Source organism: Sceloporus occidentalis, unplaced genomic scaffold (assembly GCF_023333645.1).
Source record: "Sceloporus occidentalis isolate IW3139 unplaced genomic scaffold, rSceOcc1.0.p SCAF_3, whole genome shotgun sequence".
Classification (NCBI taxonomy): domain Eukaryota; kingdom Metazoa; phylum Chordata; class Lepidosauria; order Squamata; family Phrynosomatidae; genus Sceloporus; species Sceloporus occidentalis.
In genome coordinates this window covers 104,169,335-104,192,845 of record NW_028316983.1, presented here as the reverse complement: position 1 = coordinate 104,192,845, position 23,511 = coordinate 104,169,335, and the positions used below count along the sequence as shown (strand labels likewise).

General features: G+C 40.5%; 1 protein-coding gene across 5 annotated transcripts in view; it reads right to left on the bottom strand.

Annotated features, from left to right (window-relative positions):
- Window positions 1-23,511, bottom strand: part of BCAR3 (BCAR3 adaptor protein, NSP family member) — a 143,212-nt gene that overhangs the window by 80,713 nt on the left and 38,988 nt on the right. For all 5 annotated transcript variants that reach the window (XM_089515717.1, XM_089515722.1, XM_089515718.1 and 2 more), the window contains one exon: window positions 17,622-17,952. In XM_089515717.1, the coding sequence (XP_089371843.1) occupies window positions 17,622-17,952 (331 nt within the window). The remainder of the gene's footprint in view (window positions 1-17,621; window positions 17,953-23,511) is intronic.

Below are 23,511 nucleotides of genomic sequence, written 5' to 3'. Positions count from 1 at the left end.
ACATTTTGAACTAAGTGGTAGAAAACACAGCACTGCCATTGCCAGACTGAAAATGGAAGATGGCTCCTATACTTAATAGCTGTGCTGAAGAGCGAATTCCAGCCAATGTTGTTTCTCATGCAAAGCAGTAACAAGTAACAAGAGATGCCATGGTACGGCAACTTTGGTTGTTGATTTACAGAAGTACCCATTTAGTGAATTGTTTTGTCTGTAGTTTGCATAGTACACTGAGCTTTTTCCTTTTTCTTTTGAAAACAGTTCCAAAGAAATATTAAATTTGACACTGACTTGCAACAGCTACCCCATCTTGTCACTTCCCTCTCAGATTTTTGGTAACAGACTGACTTCTGGATGAGAAAATGTCTTCCAATCATGTCTCTCATAATTGTCATCGCCTCACTTTATTCCTCAGCTGGCTCCTCACACAACCAAACAAAGAAACAAACTACCTGTGTTAGTCTGTTATCACCAGTTGTAATTAGACATGTTTATAGGGCCACCAACAATAAACCAACAGGATTACAACTGTGGTCAAACACAACTGCTTATGAGTCCTTTCATAATCCACTGCAGTTGAAAGCTTGTTTGATGGCCTTAATAAGCTGTCTTTCATCTGGCATTATAAAGCCCCTAGTTAAAAGATGTTTAACTTTCTGAAGCACACACGTTTTGTTTCGGTTTTTTGTTTATAGGATCTGAGTTTTTTAGACTTTATTTTCTACTTGTATGGGATTCACAAGTGCTGAGTTTGCACTGTATGTTTGGCTTCCCAGTGATCAGATAAGCTTATTTCCATGTCAACAAAGGAGCATTTGATGTGGAGAGCAACTCATTAGCATTGGAAAGGAAAGGCTGTTTCTTTCTGTAGAAGATAAGAGAACAATTGTGACAAAAAGCAGCTTCCCATCTAAAGAATAGCATTACAAACTTATTCAGATGACATCATAGACACAACACTGTGGAGGGGAAACAACCTTACAGTAAATGTTTCTTGCCTTTAGGAGCTAAATTTCTCAAGACATTTACATTTATTTTCCCATTTTAGCACATCTCACATAAACACACATAAACACAAACACAAAGTCTTAAAAACTGAGGTTTCAAATTCTGGTTACTGTTGTGTGCCTTCCAGTCATTTCCAGCTTACATCGACTGTTAGGAGAACCTATCATAGGGTTATCTTGGCAAGATTTGTTCAGAGGAGGTTTGCCATTGCCTTCCCCTGACTGAGCCTGAGAGAATGTGATTTGCCCAAGGTTACCCACTGGGTTTCATGGCTGAGCGAGGAATCAAACCCTAGTCTCCAGAGTTGTAGTCCAACACTCAAACCTAAGAATGGGAGAGTGTTAGTTGTCCAAGGTCACCTAGTAGGTTCCCATGACTGAGCAGTGATTCAAAGCCTGGTCTCCCATGGCCGCAGTGCAATACTCAAATCAATGTAACATTGTGGCTCTCATGAGGGGAAAAAAGGACACACAGGCCCTCAAACTTTGTTGTTGTTATGTGCATTAAAGTTGACTCTTTCTTATGGGGACCACCTCATCATAGGATTTTCTTAACAATATTTGTTCACAGTTTTGTTGTTGTTGTGTACTTTCAAGTCATTTCTAACGTATAATGACTCTAAGGTGAACTTATCACCAGATTTTCTTTGCAGTGGGTGAAAGTGGCAAGTCATATTTTTCTTAGAGAAAGGTAGCACTGGGTTTCTATGGGAGGGGAATCAAAACCTGGTCTTCCCAAAGTCCTAGTCCAGCACTTACTGTTTACTACTGTTTACCAATATATAACATTGGCTCAGATTCCACACTTGCTCAGTATGGACTACAACTCCTAGATTCTCAAAGCATGCAAGAATCACCAATCCAAAAAAATTAATTTTTACAAACTCACAATGGGATAACTGTATAGTAGAAACAAGTTATATGGTACTCCTTGTCAAGTGTACATACATACAGATAAATTTTAAATTTAAAAAAGTGTTTAGGCTTATATTAAACTGCTTGAGCAGAGAGATGTCAGTGTATCATCTTCCAGATAATATGAGCCTCAGCCTTGATGTTGAAGATTCAATTACGTTAGCAACATAGGCTTTGCCATAAACATCTACACCTAACCAAAGAGTCCTACGTCATCTGAACATCCATTTCTCACATTCTTAAACATGAACTGAGTCAACAAAGGGGTACCCTCTTGCTTACAAAATGAAATAACTAAAAAATCTCAGTAACACAGAATGCAAAAACCAAGCTAAACTAAATTCTGCCTACTGAAGGCACAATTATTTACAAACACAAAAACTTTGGGGGCAAAACTTAAATATTAGCTTAATTGTGAGCCAATTGTGTTTTTAATTTAAAAACGTGTTTCCAATAATACGTGAAAGACATGAATTTATGGTACAATATTTTGTCTGCAAGTTGCTGAATATCAGTGCTGTGAATGGCTTGTATGGCTTTCTGAGCTATCCTCTGCAACAGTGTACAACTCAGATTATGTTCTTTAGTTGTTTGTTATTCTGTCTTGTTAAAATGTAATAAAAATAATTTTGAAAACCCATTCTGTGAAAGAACAACAACTGCTCTTATAGCAGATGTAGGAACTTCTTTTAAAAATAGACTAAACAGTGTAATCACACCATCTACCAACTAAAAGGAAGGCCCACTGAGGGCAGTGTGATTTGCTCCCATGTAAGTGTATAAAGAACAGCCTGGATTTAGCGAGTTAAGATTTCTCACAAGCTGACTGCCTAGGGTGGGCAGGGGAGGTAACTGCAGGGGAAGCCAGGGCCATTTTAACTCCCTGCACCTGCTCAGAGAGCTGCACTGGAATGTTTCAGTGTGTCTGTCCTGAGTGATGCACCACCATTTTGTGTATTTTCCCCATTTCTTTTGTATTCTGTAGAGCTTTGAGGATTAGGGGAAGTACCCACTGTGGAGTGGGTACACATATTGGGCAGTTTTGGGGCAAAATAGTTGGGGCAAAATTTGCCCCAATTTAAAAAAAACATCTGGGTCTTCTGGAGACCCACACTTAGGCTCTCTGAGGTTGCATGTGGCCTGCAGGCCTTTGCATTTCGCACTTAGTTGTTATATTTATTTCAGATTTTAACTTTGCTTTACTAATCCCACATTTTAGCACAGCATCTCAAAACTGCACTGTTTAGAAAGGAGGAGCGGGGAAGCGCAGAAAACAAAAAAGCCATTTCCCTTAGATTGCTGCAGTCAATCCTTCTCTCATCATCCAGGGACTTCACAACTGAACGCCAAGTAATTATTTGTGTTTATTTTAAATACTTCGATGTCCAGCTCTCTTGAGATCAGAATGTATTCTTTGATGCCTAAGTATTTCTAGAACAATTAACTAAAGCACACATTATTCAAGTGTGGGCCTTACCCACTTGTGGCATGTACTGATAGTTTAGGTTTTGCTGCAACGCAATCCCCAACACCCTTCTCAAACAGGAATTTGGACAGCAGGCTGGAGAAAGGTTTGGCACTTCTAAACCTCACCAGAATACACGAAGATCAGAGGTGTTATAGGGGCTATAGCCCTACTAGGTGGAGGTCCAGGGCCTTGAAATCATCCTCCTTCCCATAGGTGCCTCCCTCATTCTCCCCTTCCCCACCCCTACTCTGCTTTGCCACTGCGCTGCCACACATTCTTCCTGTTTACTGTTCCTCCAGTAACACCTGGCATCTCATTTATCCAGATGGCCTCTTAGTGGCCAGATGGGCCACAGCCAAAATAAAAAATACCAGGTGCGACTGCTTTGGAGTGCAACTGAGTCTCTACAAATTAGAAAGGGGGGCTGAGGTGAAGAGAGATAAGGGAGCTGTTCTGCTATCCAGTGAGGTGGTTGCTGAGCAGTGAGTTGTGGAAAAGGACAAAGACGACAAGCAGTAGGGAGGAACGAACGGGAGAAAAAGCAATGGGGAGAAGGGAATAAAGAGGATTAGACAGGTGTGTACTGGTGGAGAGAAAAGCACATAGAGAGAAGAGAAACAGGGAAAACAATGTGTTGAGGAAGGGGAGGGGACACCCTAAGTGGGACAACAAGGAGAAAGGCAGGACTCCCTGAACCCTGGCAGTGTCACTGATGTGGAATCAAACTAAAGCACTAAACCAAAAGAGGTCAAAAGGATATCTTCTTTGGCCACCTAACAGGAATGCTGGTGACTCCATATACCAACCATGCAAGAGTCGTAATCTGAACTAAGCATAAAGGAAACTATTTTGTGGTTTACCCTCAAAATAATCTGCATTTTTCTGTACTGCAAGGGGGGAAAATGGTCATCACAGATACCAAAAGGCTAAGATGGAAATTATTCATTGCATCTAACCAATGATCTCCCTTCTCTCATTTTAAACCTGTAATGATGGACAGAGGGGCAGAAGACTCAAGGCTCAAGAGGAATCTGGAACAGAGCCAAGCAACATAGCCTAGAAGTATGAGCCCATCAGGCGTTTGTGGGCCTGTTATGATGAGCCTCCTTCGTCCTCTGTTGAGAGAATAACCCCAGCTGGACTCAACATCTGATGTACCGTTCTGGAACGAGGAAAAAGTTGAGCTTTCTAACCCATATATTTATTTAATTTCTTTAAATTATTTTACATACATAGGTAGCACTCTGCTTTGAGTTTTATTGTTCAGACTTATTGGCCTGAGAAGGAGAGATAAGGGAACTTTAATTTAATTGGCACACTGCTCTGTATTGTGCAAGGGATCAGATGTGTGTGTCTCTGTGTGTAGGAGGATAAAGGTTACATCCTCCTTGGTGTCAGTGCATGTAAGACCATGTTGGAATTAGGACAGCAAAGGCAGATACAACAGGAGCAGACGAGGAACACAACTGATCAACAGGGAGTAAAAAGTGAACTGGTTTAATACAGTGGTTCTCAAATGGCGAGGTGTGACCCCCCAGGAGGGGGGACCTTATCCATTCTCCTCCTCTTCTTTCCAAACTTTTTTACATATAAAATTTACACATGTATTGAATTAAATAAAATATTTAAATACAGTGGGCCCTTGGTATCCGCTGGAGTTTGGTTAGTTTCAGGACCCCTTGTGGATAACAAAATCCATAGATACTCAAGTCCCATTAAATACAATGGCATAATAAAAGGGTATCTCTTACATAAAATGGTAAGATGAAGGTCTACTTTTTGGAATTTATACATTTAAAAATATTTTCAAATCATGGATGCTTAAATCCATGGATTAAAAAAAAATCCCTGGATACAGAGACCTCAGTGTAAATCTGTTCTAATTTGAACAATGTTATTTCCTTTAAAAATGTTAAAATATGAATATACATGAATGTTCAAATGAAAATATGCACACTAAACAAACAAAATATGTTCGTTCATACACTACAGTGAGGGGGCACAACATCCACATAAAATGTAAAGGGGGGTCACAAGTGTAAAAAGTTTGAGAACCATTGGTTTAATAGGGAAATCTCAGGGGTTTTGTGGCCTAGTTGCAGAAACCTGTGTAACCTGTACCAAGATCTTTGGAGATCGAATCATAAATACTAGTAAACTTGTAAAAAGAAAAGAAATCCAGCTTGCCTACAACATCCATTGCGATGACACCAACCTGCCTGGCAGAGACTATAGCCATTTTTCCATGGGCCAGAATCACAGCACGTCCCGCTGTGCCCATCGCTGCCACTGCTGGTGTGAGTCACTTTCTAAGAGGCCAAAAAGAAGGTATCCAGCATGGATCACATGGCTGAGTGCCTCGTTGTGACCTCAGAGGGGATGACTTACACAAGTGATGGCAGCAGTGGGCACAGAACGCATATGAACAGCCACCCAGCATTGCTCTGGAGGGTTCTAGATTTTTTAGGAAGATCCAAAGCATTAGGTGAGTTTTTCAAATCTGTGTTAAGTGTGGCATTATGTTGGTTCAGTAATAATAAATAAATAAAGTTTTTATTTATATACCGCACCTTCCTCAGATCAGGGCGGTTTACACAAGTTATGTACATCATCAGGACAGTTCACAACAGAATCAGGGATTAGGCACTATGTAGTCAGGATTGATTGTGATGAGGACCGAGGAAGGATGTTATTTCGCCCATGAAGTCATGCTACCCAGAAGGGGACAATCTAGACTGCAGATACAATTGCTTTCAGCTATGTTATATCAGGCCCAGTACAGATGGATGCTATGCGCCAGCCTGGGGCCGATTTAAGGGTTCGGGAGAACGGAGCATTCCCACGCTCCCAAGCCTTACTGCGCTCTCCTGGCGCCATTTTGACATGCACACCTTCAGATGGCGTGCATGCTGTTGATGTACATTGTGAGCCACGCCCAAACAGCGCAGCGGACAATGGATGCCACCATACCCCTCCAGGGTGCTAATGGCGCCTTGGCAACAGCAGAAAAAGGAGCCATGTTTCACGGCTCCTTTTTCTGAGCACATCTTTGCCATGATGTGTGGTCATCATAGCAACGATGCGGGGGATATAGGGCCGGCCTCTGTCCACCCCTTTCCCCCCGTCTGTCCAGCACCTCAGTTCCTGGGTATTCTGAAGTGATGATGGCTAGAGTGCAAGTAGCAGAAAACATACAACAAACCAGACTTAAAACAGGTAAGAACCTATCTGAAGGATTATCCGGTGACAGCAATGGTCCCAAAGAAGTCCTACATTGCTCTCATATAAAATCAACTGGGGTGGTTGATTTGGGATGATAAAGTATCTACTTAGTGTGGGCCCTCAAGGCACAGGTACTACAACTCTCAAAAGTCTACTCCAGAGGCTTTAAAGAGGTGGGGCAAAAATGAATAGTTGTGGATTTTCCATGTCTACATAGAGATGCTAATGTAGATTTCCATACCTAGTCTACTGCAACTAATTTCTATTATATTCTTCAGATAAAAATGGCATGCATCCTTGCCAAAGTAGATGCATAAGGGTGACAAAAGTTGAAGATAGATGGAGATAGAACACTATCAGGAGGGAGATGGATAAACAGCCTACTAGTACATGGACTCTAGACTCTTGTCCTTCTTGTCTGTTGATACCTGATGGAATTCAGAGGTTATACTCCTTGCTGCCCCTATACTGGTGAAAGTTCTTTTGGATAAAACAAACCTTGATATTGTGGATGCAGTAAATATCACTGGTCTCTAACGTCCAATTCCAAGTTCTTCAAGTGAGCAGTGGCGTTTCCAACCTAAGTGATCTTGCAAGTTACCTCATTTTCGGACTTTTATTTCAATGTTATTAATAAATTTTGTGGGAGGCCACCAAAATAGGCCTAGGGCCATGCTGCATTTTCCCCTTCTGCACCATAGCACAAGAGTGGTTAATTTGTGATCCTCCAGAAGCTGCAACGTCCATCATCTCTCACTACATTTAACTCTAGTGGATGAGCTATCCTGGTCATCCATGGGGAAGAACCTGACCCTACTGGTTCTCCTGGATCTCTCAACAGCATTCAGTACCATCAACTACAGGTGTCCTTCTGGGTTGCATAGAGGGATTGGCTTTAGGGAGCACACTATTACCATGGCTCCAGGCCTTCCAGGAGGGACAAATCCCTGAAGGTGACACTGGGGACCATTTCCTCTGCTCTGTAGCATCTGACTGCTGCAAAGGGACCACAAAGCTCTCTAGAATGTCCTCCGAAGCCTCGTCACATCTACACAAGTCAAATCAAACCTTACTCTCAGGTAATATCTAAACAAAATCTCTGTGATAAACTGTGCTCATTTGCTTGACATATGGAATTGTGTTTTTAATTTTGGAATTAACCAGAAAAGGCTTTAGGGCAGTCTAAGAATGTTTCAACTAAATAATTAAACAAACAAATCATCTGCTCAGTGACACTTCTACATTCACAGCATTCAACCTACAACTAGGCCCCCTCCTCCACATGTGCAAGCACATACCCCTTGTATTAAGAACCAATAGAGCTTTCTAGATCACTATCTCAATAAATGTGTGTCTCAACTGCAATTCCTCTCTATGCACTCTGATTTCTGAAATACCTTCATTTAAGTAGCTGATAATGAATGATGAGCTGACCAAGCTTTGAGAGATAAGAAAGGAATTTTAAAATAAATAAAAAATTGAAATCAGTACACAAAACATTCCCTACAGGGCATTGTGCATTCCAGAAACCCACTTGCATTTTTCTACTCTGCTTCTCCTCCTGTTCCACGTTCTTGTAATACTAGTTAATCTCTGTCATCAGGGTATTTTGGTTTATTTTTTGTTTTGTTTTTCGCATTGGCATTCACCTCTTCACTCTAAAGAGGCAGAGTGGTTTTTTTAAAAAAGCACCTCAGTAAACAAAACAGAATATTAAAGGTTGATTTTGAAAGAACTGTGTGTGAGCTGTTACTTCAAATCATAACTAAATATCTTTCCTCCCTCCAGTATATACTGAATGTTGCTGTTTTACAAGAGCAATTTAATCAGGACTGGACAAATCTCCCCAACAACACACTCAGAGGTAGACTGAAGTAAAACATAACATACAGCACCCTACACAACTGAAATGTCATCAGTGCTCTTCTACAGCTCAAAAATAGAGTGGCCATTTACCAAGAAAGAGCAAATGTACCACCATAAAAAAGAGTACAGGTTTGCATAACATTTGCAAATGTTCATTTAAGTCTTTAAAGAGTCAGTTTTTAAAAAATCTTCTAAATTAAAAAAAGAAATATAATGTACCCCAAGAGTCAGCATGGTGTAGTGGCTTGACTGTTGCACTAGGACTCTGGGAGACCAGGGTTCAAATTCCTGCTCAGCCATGGAAACCTGCTGGATGACCTTGGGCAAGTTACACTCTCTCAGCCTCAGAGAAAGACAGGTAAATGCTTTCTGAACAAATCTTGTTAAGAAAACCCTGTGCTAGGATCACCTTATGATCTGAAATTACTTGAAGGCACACGACAACAACAGTGTATTTAATCCTAGTGGAGAAGACGGTAACCAGATGAACAGTGTGCCTGCTCATTCTATTGTCTATTGTACTAACTACTGATAGTAACTTAAAAGACCCATGCAGCTCTTGTTTCTTATGACCCTTTACCTAGACTGGACCTCCTCCTTCTCCAGTGGAGTTCTTAAACAGAGGACTCTCCTTCAACAAACCTTCTGAAAAAAAACCCAATATATAGACTGCATGTTATTAGATTTGCCAACATTAAATCATCCCTGAGGTTTGACTGTATATTTTACATCAAAGGATAGATGCTGGAATATGAATACACTAATGATGCATCAGACATACAAATTTACTCTTCAGTGGTTTTCTCTCTAAAATATATTAAGAGTGGCAATCAGGAAAGGGTTTTTTTGCCTCCAGTTCAGCTATATTCTTATATAAGCAACTGTTAAAATACATACATGGCTATACTACTTATATTATGTGTACATATGTCAGGTATACATATCAGAAAGAAAGTCAGAATCAGCCCAGTCTATCCATTAGTCAAGGAAGGCATAGTGTCGTTTTTATACAACATGTTACAAGACTGTTTTGCCTGCATAGATGCTGAATGCAAAGAGGAAGAGAATGTAATGGTTAGGCAACCTGGTGGCATTAATCTGAAGAAGTAAACACAAGTCTTCAAAAGCTCATGCTACCAATGTCTACCTTTCAGTTAGTCTCAAAGGTACTGCAAGATCCCTTTGCATACTGATTTTCCAGACTAACACAGCTATGTCTTTGAATGGTGTCATTCAGATGTTTTGGACTATAACTCCTATAAACCCCAGCAACACAGTCAGTGCTTTCAGGGTTTAGGGGAGTTACAGCCCAACTGTTCATCAAAGAGATGGAACTGGGACAGCAGGATATAATTTACCACAACCATGAGTTGTAAATAGTTTCAAAGACATTTTTATTGTAATAGGTAATCATGTAATTTGCCCTAATGCATGCTCCGTACCTTAACTTTTAGGAACAGTTTGACTTTACTGATTGGCTAAGGGATAGCACTATGCACAAGCTCATAGGGAATCTTCCTTGCAATATTATGTATCTATTTATTTAATAAAGACAGAAATGTGTAGTTGCTAAGACTACACATAGCCTAAATGTATTTAGTTGGCATAAACATCTTCATAGTACATACATCTTCATATGTATTTCTTGGAAGGAGGGAAGCCTGAACAGAATCTGCATCAGGAGCTGGGATCAATGGATATGGGCTGAGCAGCACATTCTAGACAACAACTTCTTTGCTCTTGTTACTTGTTCAGTTGCCCTTTCCAAATACTGTATATTAGGAGCCTTCCTCACTATGCCTTTTCCTTCTGACTGGGCCATCAGACCAGGCCACAGAGAGAAGAGCTAGTGACTGGGCAACGGCAACAGTGGTGTAGAGATGTATCTACTGGGGGCACCTTGCATAAGCCCACCAGCACTGAGTCTATAGCACCCAAGGATTCCACAGGGACCCTCTTCTGTTGCATCAGGAGGCAACTGAATGGCCTAATAAGTCAGACTCATGTAAGAACTATAACAGACACCTAATGATGCCTGATGAACAGGAAATCAGGACAGTGACTCCAACAGAGATACAGAAGACACACAGCAGGCTGGTCTTTTAGGGCTAATGGGAGCTTGTGAATTATACTGTATGACATACAGTGGTAGCTTGTCAAGTCAATGAGGCAGTGCATTTTCTCTGGGTTTTTATCTGAACTATAAAGGGGATGAGGTTCAGCACTTTGGATGGAAGACTTTCTACTGTGTCTCTGTTTGAGCCACTGCTCTGATCTGGCTTCCTCTTAATCAGATCCCAGTAGGCAAGTGTAATTCTCCCAATTGTGTGCTCAGGAACTCAGTTTTGCAAAGATTGTACCAAGCCAACTAAACACACTTGGCCCCTGGGAAAAGTTTGTGTGTCAGTCTTCTTCCCAATTTCTATTAGCAGATGCGGGTACAGGAAATATCAGTTTCTGAATCCATCATAAATAGTACAGCTACCAGCCCATATTTCTGTTTTCTTGGGGACACCATGTTCATTCTTTACACAATTATACCAAAACAGCAAGGGTGGAATTGTGTGGTGTTCCAGATGCTGCTCAAATGCAATTCCAAAAAAATAGCAAGAAATATTGAGAGCTGCAGTCCAACAACATCTGGAGGGCCACATGATTCCTACCACAGTAAATTCCTTAGGCAAAGTAGGACCTGTGAGAAAGCAAAGAGAGCATTCTTCTTCTGATAGTATCTCAGCCTGCTTGCAGTACCAAATAAAAAGCCAAGTTAGACAAGGTCTTAGGCTCATAAACCAGCTCAGACAAGCAGTGTCCCTCTGATAAGATCCCTAAAACGATGTGAGAGGCTGCCTGTTTCCATAAAAACCCACTTGGTTAATAAGACCTTTCAGAGAGGCCTTGCTCTGGATTTCCCTACCTTCAGAGGAGATGTACAGACACTGATTTCCTCTGATTTCTCCCAGGGATAGACACACCTTTCCAAAATTTTAGGTTTTTAGTGAATTATGGCTGACATGCAAACTATGTTCTGAAGTCTGACTTCCACCATATGTTCCATTAACCTACAGAGGGAAAAGTGTTGTTTGTACAGTAGGTGCCCTTCTGTTTGTTAATCCTCTGAAAATGTTTATGCCAACTAAATACATTTAGGCTAGGTGTATGATATTGTAATTTAAAGGTATACTTTAAATTTTGCTAGTTGCTTTATGTTCAGTCATATATGGGAATTATGATTTATGAGTAACATTAGCACAAAAGGCATTACTAAGGATGTGTGGGATGGGAGGAGATCAATGGGAGGGAGGGTTACGGGGTGACGCCATGAATGACTGTACCAGGTGACACCAACCCTAGTGCACAGCCCTCATATAATAATAATAATAAATGTCATAGGTAGTTAAGCTTTGAATATTCAACATTTGCATGTGAATGCCAAAAACATAAAATGAATTTTGTGAAGGTCCAAAAACAGATTATATACTATATGCTTTCCTTTCTCTGCTCTTGGCTTCTGTTTTCTGCATAGACCTCTGAATCCTGGTAATCACATTTAGGCAAGTATCAACATACACTAGATTCAGAGGATTCAGAGTGACTAGAGTATCTTGGAGCTTTGGAACATTTCCATATGTGCCTAAAATTATCAACATTCAGACAGAAATGTTAACAGTAACCAGTTTTATGCAGCCACTGTAATATTATGAATTTTGTCAAGGATCCACAGACTGCATCTCCCATCACCACAAACCATCATGGCCTATGTTCATTACAGACAACTGGAATTATAGTCGCTTACATGCTGAAGGGCACCAAGTTGAGGAAGACTGTTCCAGCCCTTTCCAAAGTCAGATTTTATCACTTAGGAAGGAACAGCACACCTCATTTACAATAACAACCCTTTCATTCTTCTTTGCAGTGTTCATTTAGTGCAAAGGATTTTGAAAAGCACCGAAACAATTTCACAGAAGTATTGTTCAGAAGGGTCTCAAGAAGTCATCCTTTTCCCACACACCCTTCTTTCTCTTTTCCCAAGGCAGCATTAATCATCTGTGGCTTGCATGGAAATGGGATTAACGTGAACCACCCTGAGAGATGATTATGTGCAGCTTCTTTTTAAGTGTTTCTAGAGCTAAGGATTCCACTGCCTCCCTTTGTGATTCAATAGCTGTGGGCCAGTAGTAAATGATATCACCACATAATGCATTGCTTACTCTTCTTTTTGACATTAAAACACTTTGTGGCTAAAATGACTTAAATAGCAGTGGTTTGTTTCAAGATTTTAGGAAAAGTCAGATATTAAATTCCACGCTGAACACACATATACTGTCAACAATCTAAATCCCCAAGATGAACAAATCAAAGATTTTTAGATTGAGAACAAATAATTACTTAGTCCCCAAAATCAGTGGTTGTTGATCGAAATCAGTGTAACAGTGAAACAGGGGTTGCAAAATCAGAATTCTGGGACTTTCTGATAACCAGGAATGTTTATATCATCTACCACAGGGGTAGGCAACCTGCGGCCCGCGGGCCGGATGTGGCCTGGCGAGGCCTTGGGACCGGCCCCAGCCCAGTCCTGCCGCTGATTGCCGCTGGGGACTTTGGCCTCTTGCGCGCAGGGGCAAGGGGGGCAATTGTCTATAGACACCTCAGAAACATGCATTTATCTTAACATTTTTTTAAAAATCGGCAATTTTTTTCATGTGTCCTCCACTTTTTTTAAAAAAAGTGTCCACCATTTGAAAAATGTCCTACATTTGTCCTGGTTTATTTATTTATTTAATTTTTAAAAAATTTTAAAATTATTTATTTTTTGGCTTCGGCCCCCCAGTTGTCTGAGGGACAGCAACCCGGCCCCCGGCTCAAAAAGGTTGCCTACCCCTGATCTACCACCTCCCTCTGGGGAGGCAATAGCTGACTGAATATGGGTTTAATCACCACTTGTTCTAAATGCTATACTAATGCTTAGTTTAAGGCCTAGTTCTCAGCAAGGTAGTCCTCAATCTGTACCTGGACTATACCACTTCAAAATGGTAGTGTAGCAGTGTAGGGCTTGTCTACATCAGGGGAAAATGTTGAACTCAACCTGAAGCCAGTGCTGCCAGTCCTCATGGCATACAGCTACTTTCAGGGAGATACCATGGTTTTTGGCCCTTAACCCATCTTTGCTCCAAACTAAGTAAAGTTGGGAGAAAGCCCAGTGTTTCTCAAAAGCCCTGGAGTTGTCTCAGGTTCTTTTCGTATGTGGACACCTGAACTGGGTCCAATTCAGCCCGATCCACTGTCCACATGCCCAGACCTACATACACATCCCTTCTCCACACTGAAAAGTGCAGGGAAAGAGGATGGCTTGTTTTCACAACTGCTGCCACTGCTTCTTCATGGACAGGAGCTCCCATGTAAAGCCCAAATGACTACTGTAAAGCCTGAAGACAGAAACCGCCACTCCTAGACATGTAATCAACAAATAGTCTGAGCACTTGTTTCTGTCTTCAGCAGAAGCAGCAGCATGCCAGGCTGGCTTTACACAGAGCTCCTGCCACAAAGAAGTGGTGGCAATGGCTCCAAACCACCCCCCACCCCCCAAAAACAGCTTCACAACAGGCAGGAGCCCCATGTAGCAGTAGCTGTAGCAGCAACAGTGGGGCCGATGTGTCAGCACGAATGGCTAATGTGCACAACAGCATCACATCAGTTTTGGCCTAGTGTATGTGGTCATCACCATGGTTGGTTCAGGGCCAGTCTAAGCCCTGGATTAAGCAGCTGGCATGGATGTGCCTGTAGTGTTGGCATGAGGGGAAGTGAGGGCATTGCCCACCCATTATGAATTCTGTCTCCCATGACATTTTTCTTCAGTCCCAAAATTTTTAGCACAACAGTAGCTTAAAACTCTGGTTGAGTATTTTAGGCATCAAAAGAAAAGGATATGGCAGAATCCTGCAAATCCCCAAGGGTAACACTTTATGAATTTACCAAAACATTGTAAATGTACAAGGAGGCCTTTCTATACATGTGCAGTTTATATGTAGCAGGGGTCATCTTTAGTGCATCTAATTTTCAACTTTGGTACATGTACTGACACCATACAGGTATTCAGTACTTCATTCGAGAAAATAAAATTTAGTAATCTTGGCTTTTGAAAATATTAGAAGTAATTTCAAGGGAAGAGTTTCTCCACAAGTTTGGAGAGAAATAACTGCATATTACACTTTATAATTCAGAATATTATATGAGGCTTACTTGTTTGAAGCATAGTTAAGTCCCAGTCACTGTTATTTATTTTCCAAGTGGAAAATACTATATTTTAAATTGCCTGTTTGGTAAACTCCATGTGTATTTTCTAATTAAAATGCATCAGTTGGAACTTATGTAATTACCTATGAAATCAGAAACTTCTTTTACAGTGATTTTCTGCTCTCTGCATCTTTGCCTCTGTTCCTGACAGTGGAAATTGTATCACTGATTAATTCCAGCCCCACAATCAAAACATCACTCCACAAAGAAAGTCAGATTTTACAAAGTAACGTCCTCCCCATCAACTTTCTACATATGAGGATTTATTATTATTATTATTATTATTATTATTATTTGATATGAATGTTCCTCCAATCATGGAGACCCCTTGCAAATGAAACTGGGTACAAAAAAAATTCAGTAAGAATTAGATTTCAAAATAATGTGCTCTCATTCAATGCAAACACATGAAGTCTGATGTACCTCCCACAGTCATTGTGAGGATGAAAATGGATAGGAGGACAATTGTGTAGTCTTACCTTGAGGAAAGATGAGATATACTGTATATATTCATGTATAAGTCTAGAAATTTAGGTTAAAAAATTGACCCCAAAAACCTGAACCATGGGTCAATGTAAGTGCTGTACTTTCAGTCTTATTTAAAAAGGAACCATCCCCTGGTGAAAGCCAAGAATGTAATCTGCACTGGAAGCACTGACCCCTCTCTATTCGCTCAGACCTTTAGGATGAGCACAAACAGTTATGCCTGCTGGAATTTTTTAAGTTCTTTGACATAGTTTTCCTTTGTTACATCCTTTAGATCCTTTGTTCCATGCCCCTAAGTTTTACCTTCAACTTAGCCACAGGTCATATCAAAATTCTTTAATTTGACCCCAAAACCTGCTCTCGACTTATACATGAGGTCAACTTATAGCTGAGTATACAGTTGTCCCTTACGATTCATGGGGGATCGATTCTGGACCCTCCCCCCATGAAATAAGAAAATCACCAATATTGGATTGATTACAATGGATGTGTGTTTTCGCACGTAGTGCTGCACGCGCTTCTCAACCACATGCACCATTATGTCCCTCCCGGCTTGCCAGCTGTGGAAGACTGAGGGGCACAAACGGCAAGACAGCGAATATATGGTAAAGAAAATAAATGAAAAAATAACAAAACAGACATACCACATAAATTCTGCAAAAACCAACATCAAATAGGATTTACAATTTAATCTAATTGTTTTCTTCTCTATAAAGGACCTACAGCATACACATGGCACACACCAGTAAATTCCATCCCTTTTCCTCTACCATGTCCGTACTCCACTGTGCAGGACTATGCTGACACCCATAGACTTCTCAGTCCTCTGCAAATTTTTGATATGGAGAGACTGCTCATCCAAGTCACATGCTGTGAACTTCTGCCAGCCAAGATTCCCAACTCCAGAATATCTTTGCTTCTGCAGAAGAAAAGTGGCAGCTTCTCCCACCAATCACAGCAGGATGGCAGCTCTCACATAGCAACAGTTTCCCTCACCCCCACCTTCATGCCAGCTATGCCAGGGGTTTGCTTGTGATGGTGTGTGGGAGGGAAGAGAGCAATCTCAGTGAAACCATGAGAAAGTTGCATGGACCATGCCCTTGCCTCTCAGTTTTTGTACAAAGTTAATTCAAATAAAATGGCATGTAATATGTTGATGCAAATTATCTGGAGTAAATTGTTTTGCTCCCCTTATTTTTATGCCAAAGCATAGCTTCACTTTCACAAAAGAAAGCAAGCACAACCTAGGGTCTGCAATAAGACAGAACATTCAATGTGTCAAGATTCAAATTGTGATGATAGAGATAGATAGACATGAAGGCTGAGCCAAATGAAGGCCAAAATTGACAAAAATGCATTGCTATTTTTGTTTGTATTGTGAAAGACAAACATGTCTGTTGTCTTTGTTCCAAACAGGGCTTGCACATACATTCATGTTTCTTGAAGGCAGTGATGGAATTTAAGTGCAAAGTTTGCTTTAAGTGCCAATTACCTACTCAGCCCAGTACTCTTTTTTTAAAGGCAACATATATACTGAAAAAGTGAGTACAGCCCACCTGCCGCAATCATAGGCTTGCTATCCATGGATTTAAGTATATGTGGAGGGCAAGCCACATTGCCCCTAATAGGTATGTGTGTATGCGGCTGAGGCAGAGTGGCCATGTGTGCACACACCGCCATTGAGAGCCATGGGACTTGCAGCCCCGTGGTTTTTTAAGTCCAGAACTAAACCCCCACAGATACTAAGGGCCGACTATATTGTAAAAAAGCAAACAAGTTAAAGACCTGCAAGACAATTTTCTCTAATTAGTGACCTCCACATTTTAGTTTACAGCCCCTGGTTGTGGATGATGAAAGCTACAGTCCAGTACATTGGGAGGACACTGAACTAGAAAAGGATGCTATAACACAAAAGCATATTTATCCATTTATGGTGGACATTTCTACATATGTGAAAACACACAAAGAGAAGAAAAGAAAAGAAAAGAAAAGAAGCAGTTAACAAGTGAACACAGAGCACCTAGACAAAAGCTAGAATTTCAGATAAAAAAATGAAATCTGAATAGACGTAAAAAAAAAATCACACACAAACGAAAATGCCTGAATTTTCATATCATTTATATCACAGAGGTAAAAATAAGGAACAGAAAAAGAGAGACGGGATGATGGTATATTTAACAGCATAAACCTAAGTAGAATTACTCAGATGTAAGCTTCATTGACATGAATGGGTCTTACTTCTTTTATCCACTAGTGAAGTGGATATCAGACTGCTTCTTTGTTTTTGCAATTAAAGATAAATGTGCAGTTTCTCTTGAGCTTTGCTGGAAATAAACTTAGGCAGGTTTAAATTTTAAAGGATTTACCTGCGAAAGAAGCTGTCCTTCTTCTTGCTTTTCTGGGGATACTCCTCTATGATATCTTGAATTAAAGGTCCTTGAGGTTGATGTGCTTTGCAGTATGGCAAAGTTCCCATATGGTGAAAGGGTTCAGAAGATCCAACAGGAACAGTTCCTCTTTTCTTCCTTGGGAGGGTGCCATGGATAGAAATATCTTGACATATACCTGAGCGATGATCAGCCACCAGAGATGGTTTGCTGGTCAAAAGGTCCATAGAAGAGGCCAAGGAGAATTCATGGCTCATCTGCATATTCCTTGGGAGACTTGCAAACTTCCCAGCTGCAATCATCCTTAACTCTAGGAAACAAAAGTTGAACATGACAGAAGTTAGGAAACAGTATAAATTACCTTCTATGATCAAGATAGAGGAAATTAATAGATCCCATTTAGATTGCTCTGTGAGCCTACATTAGAGAAAGAGCAAGGAAAAGACAAAAAGAAGCAGCAACATAACCCAACATTAAGACTTGATATCTGCCAGACTGAAGGCCAAGAGAAGTCCAAAAAAGGCCACCACAAATAAAATTCCTGGCTGCCATCTTTAGAAATCACCAAATCTGTCAGTTTCATTTCCCTCCATTTTAAATTTTTCTTCGCAAATTTTGGTAAAATTCTGATAAAATTATCACTCATCCTCAGGGGATGGTGTCATCTGTTGCTTTCACAGTATGTCACTATAATATTTTACAAAATTTGGTAAATCTGATATTAAATGAACTAAAATGACACACTCACCCGCTAGAGCAGGAGCGAGTAAAGTACAGCCTTTGAGTTAACCCCCCCATGTCAACCCTCCCCCCAAATAAATTATTTTTGCCCTCAAATATCCACTAGGAGGGTGCGGGGGTAAAAAAATTGTTTGGGGGAGAAATGACCCCTGGAAGGTCACTACATTTTATAGCCACTCTGATGGTGATTTATTAAATTTGCTGGAATTTGCAGAACTAGCTGAAAAGCTCCAGCAAGCCTTTCAATGGGTACTGTCCCACAGGTATAGGTTGTAGCTTCATCCACTGTGGACTGTTTTACTAGGATAATGTCTTGTTGGATTAGGTCAATCTGTGTTGTGAAACCCAGGTCTGCAGACTCAAAAGACACACGTGAAAATGTTTAGAGAGATTTGGGGATGGGAGGTTGCAATTAGAAGTGGCATTTATCTTTCTAATTGTTGTTTAAGGCCCATGTTCTTGCACAGGACATCCATCAACCAGAAATCATTAAATATAACTAAATTGTCAGATAGGACTGATATTACATAAGCAATCCTCAGTTTTAAAGATCACCAGTTGAAGCTCATCAAAAGGTAATACTTTAAAATATTCACTGCTGCAGAGGGGAAAGGGGTTTAAAATTGTTTGGGCATAGCTTGCATGTTTCTAAATGCCTACAAGCAAACAAATCTCTAGAGAAAGGAAATAACTGGAAAACCTGTTTCAAGGACAAACAAACCTGTTGATACAAATTCAGCCAAGGATATGCTAGTACATTATTCACAGTAGCATTATTTATGGCTTAGATCTTTATTGATTAGATCTTTATGACATAGAGCTTGAATTCCCATATGGGATGATGCAGCCAGCAAAAGAAGGATGAGGGCTCTGGTGGGACCTTCCAGAGCACTGTATTGATGGAATTGGGTCTGCTCAGGAATGGGAGATTGGTAAAAATTGGATATCCCCCTTCTGCAAGCAGAAATCTCCATTGGACTGATATGTCTTCTATGAATGAAAGACCATGCTGCAAGTTAACAGCCATAGTTACTACACACCCTAAAGACAGTTGCTGATACCTGACTAAATAGAATGATAGCACTGATGAGGGTGCACTCATTGTAAGATGTGACCAAGTTCCATTCTTTTCAGTGACTCTACTTTAGTTGGTACTAACAGTGGATTTGACTCTTTATATAGTGTGTCTGCGTCATACGCGGGCGTGCTTTACGCAGCTTTCAGTTTATGCTGAAAGTCACTCTCTATAAAAGGCAATGCCGCACTGCAGGCACGAATCCCATTGTTTTAAATGGGGCTTGAGCATCCGCGGAATTTCCCTTATATGGGGGGGTTGGAACAGATCCCCTGCGTAAGGGAAGGGCACCCTGTATATTATTCCATCAAAAGAATAAACATCTGCATCAGTTTTGTCCTATATAACCACTGTAGGAGATACAAATGGAATTAGCTTTTTTTTTTTTTTTTTTTTTGCAGTGGAATTTCCTAATGCAACATCCCAAAACAACAACACTGAGCACCTGCTTGCTAATACAAGTAACCAGAAGTCTACAAATACTGTTTTTGTTTTTGGCTGAATCCAAGAACTTACAGAAGCTACCCTCTCCTAAACAGCTGTGAGACCTTGAAATGACTTAAAGGATGTAGTATTCAATTCAGAGAAGAACAACTGCTGGGGGTAAATGCATTTATTAGGACATATCCTTTCCTCCTTCCCCTGCCAGTGCCAGTTCAGCCAAACAACTTCAAAGGATGTTTGAGCTGCTGGAGGGCTTTTACTACAGAGAGAAATGAAAAGACGCTCTGAAAGCTACATAGTTGCTGAAGCACAATCAACTATATGGATGCAAGCTCTTCTGGGAACCATGTAGCATAAGGTCACTTTCCTCTGTGCAGGTCTCATTGGTAAGCTCCTTACATGACCAAAATTTTTTTAAAAATCATACTATGGACCATTACAAGTGCCAGCTTTTGAACTGGGCCCTATAGCTGTGCCTTGGGCAGCAGCAGCAGCAAATAGAAAAAATCGTTAGATCTGTTAAAAAAAGGTTATTTTCTGATTTCTGCATGCCAAGCTACTAAAAGTCACAAAAGAAAGGCAGGCAGAGTTCACCTAACCCTGCTTCTTGGTTATCTGGCAACATGATGATGTGTAGATGTTGCCTAAAATATCCATATCTGCTAAGAAGACATGACCATATATTCTTCATATACTTACAAAGAAAAGCAACCCTTATTTCTACTCAGAATAGGACAGAGGAGGGAAGCACCACCTTGCACTACTTCACATCATACTAAATACAGAACGTGTATAGGTTTCCTATTTTTGACAAGTTCCCATCTTCCAAGTATGGCTGTCCATAAATGAAAAATCGATGGGCTTAAGTGACATTTCTTAGAAAAACAATGTAATCATGGATAGTCATGATGATGATAATTGATAATCAATCATCATCATCATCATCAATGTAGTCATGGATAGAAGTGGGTTTCACTTTATGACCCCTCTCTACCCATTTATCAGCCTTTCAAGGTTGTGAGGCATTTGTTTTCCCCAGTGGCAACAGAGTAGGTTTCTGCTGCTGTCTCCTGGTGACCACCATTTTATTTTTCCAGAATGATTCAAATTTTGTGTTTGAGCACCAACCGTATCATGAAAGAGACAGACAGACACAAAAGAATAAGTCTTTATAGATTTTGGTGCAATAAAAATAATAGGCTTTTTCTATTTTCTTTCTTTTTTCACATATTTTTATTAAAATAAATCATGAATTAAATAATTAAAAAGGCTTTTCCTGTTTGCCTCAGAATATTATAAAGTAAAGAGGAAAAAATAATAGATCAATAGATTCTGTCAATGGATACATGTCCTTATTAAAACATGTGGATATATTCACAAAGTATGTAGGTGGACTGCAGACTCATGATGGACATCAAAGCAAAGGGAACAGAGCACACCCACATGGATGGAAGATATTGATATCCTTATCCAAGTACTGAATGTGATGTGTTTTGAAACTTCCTTGAATGCGATTTAGAAATTGTACCAGTACTACAGTTCAATCTAAGTTCACTAGGAGTTTGCAAAGTAAGATGAGATTACTAGAAGTCTTGTCCTCCTTATCATCTCTGATTTGGCACTTCTGGGAGACATAAGCAATTCCACTGATTACAGAAGACTACAAGGCAAAGTTGCTTAAAACAAAGTGCAAGTACCATCATACTTTATAGAAGATTCACATGCTTATCTGGGGGTACCTTTGTTTTAAACACTTGTCCTTTATAAAGAAGTACATATGGTTCTACAGGTATGTTTCTTGTTATTATTCACTGTAACAGCTAATTTGTCAGTTGCCTCTGTTTTCCACAAGTAACTCCAATTTGCCATACCAGAGGGGCAGGAATCACATGGTCCTCCATATGCTGTTAGATTCAATGGTGAAACCAGTGGATCCACTGCTGTGGGCGTGGGGAACCCACTTTGATTACACCACCACGCCTCCCACTCTGGCTCCATGTTGTACAGGAGGCCTGTGAACAACTGCATAGGGATTAGGGGGTAGGTTTCCACTTGTGCTCCACACCCCCAGTAAGCCACGTTGTTGGGTTTTGCCATGCTGGAAGTGATGTCTCTTAACTTCCAGGTGTCATTTCGGCTATCTTTTGGACAGAGTGGTTTATGGGGTGCTGAGAGATGGGGGAGCAGCTGGTTGTGAGCTCATTTCATGAGGTTTGGGGGGGAAACAATCTGTAAATTGGCATAATTTTTTTAAAGGGTTGGGTGACTTTGGGGGAACTAGAGCAGCCACTTCAAGGGGCCACAAACTGGCAACCCCATGAAGAAGAGACCTCCAAGGCTGCATCCACACTGTAGAAATAATCCAATTTGATTATTTAACTTTAACTGCAATGTCTCATTGCTATGAAATTATGGGAATTGTAGTTTTGTGAGACATTTAGCCTTCTCTGTCAGAGCTCTGGTGCCACAACAAGTTACATTCCGCAGATTTCCATGGCATTGACGCATGGCAGTTAAAGTGGTGTCAAACTAGGTTATTTTTGCAGTGTGGTTGCTAGACATTGTGTTATTAAGATCATGGAGACTTCCTTGATTGAGTCCATCCACCAAAAACCATCAAAGACTTGAAACAATTACTAAAGACAAGCAGAGAGGAAAGTGCCATGGCAGGCTTACTGTTGAACATTAAGAAAACAAAAATAATTATCACAGAGGAATTACACAAATTTGATCTAGACAACAAAGGAATTGAAATAGTTTAGGATTTCCCATTGTTTCTGTTGTGTGCCTTCAAGTCATTTCCAACTGATCGTGACCCTACCACAGGCGTTTTTTGGGCAGGTTGCTTCAGAAGGGGTTTATCACTGCTATTCTCTGAAGCTGAGGGAGTATGAGTTGCCAAAGGTCATCCAGTGGGTTTCATGGTTCAGTGCAGATTCAAACCTTGGTCTCCAAAGTCATAGTCCAACACTCAAACCACTATGCCACACAGGCTCTAATGGGCTTTCCCATACCTTGACTCAAACATTGATCAAAACTGGGATTGCAGTCAAGAAATCAGAAAAAAACTGGGAATGGGAATGGGAGCTATGAAAAAACTAGACAAGATCTCCAAATGCAAAGTATTAAAACTGGACACCAAATTTAGGATCATCCAAGCCATTGTATTTCTCATCACCAAGTATGGATGTGAGAGGTGGACAGGGGGGGAAAAACCAATAGAAAGAGAATCAATTTATTTGAGATGTTGAAGAGTGCTCTTCCAACCCTATGATTTTATGATTCCACCATGGACAGCCAAAAAAGACAAACAAATAGATCTTAGAACAGATCAAATCTGAACTTGCCCTGGAAGCCAAGAAGACCAAATTAAGGCCGTCGTACTTTGGAACCATCTTGAGAAAACAGGACTTACTAAAAAACGACAATAATTCTAGGAAAGGTGGAGGGCAGTAGAAAGAGAGGTTGATTTCACACCAGATGGACAGACTCAATAAAGGAGGCTATGGCCCTGAGCCTGCAGAACTTAATCAGAGTGGTTGAGGACAGAGAGGCTTTGAGGTGTCTCATTCATGGGGTCACCATGAATTGAAGTCAACTCAAAGGTAC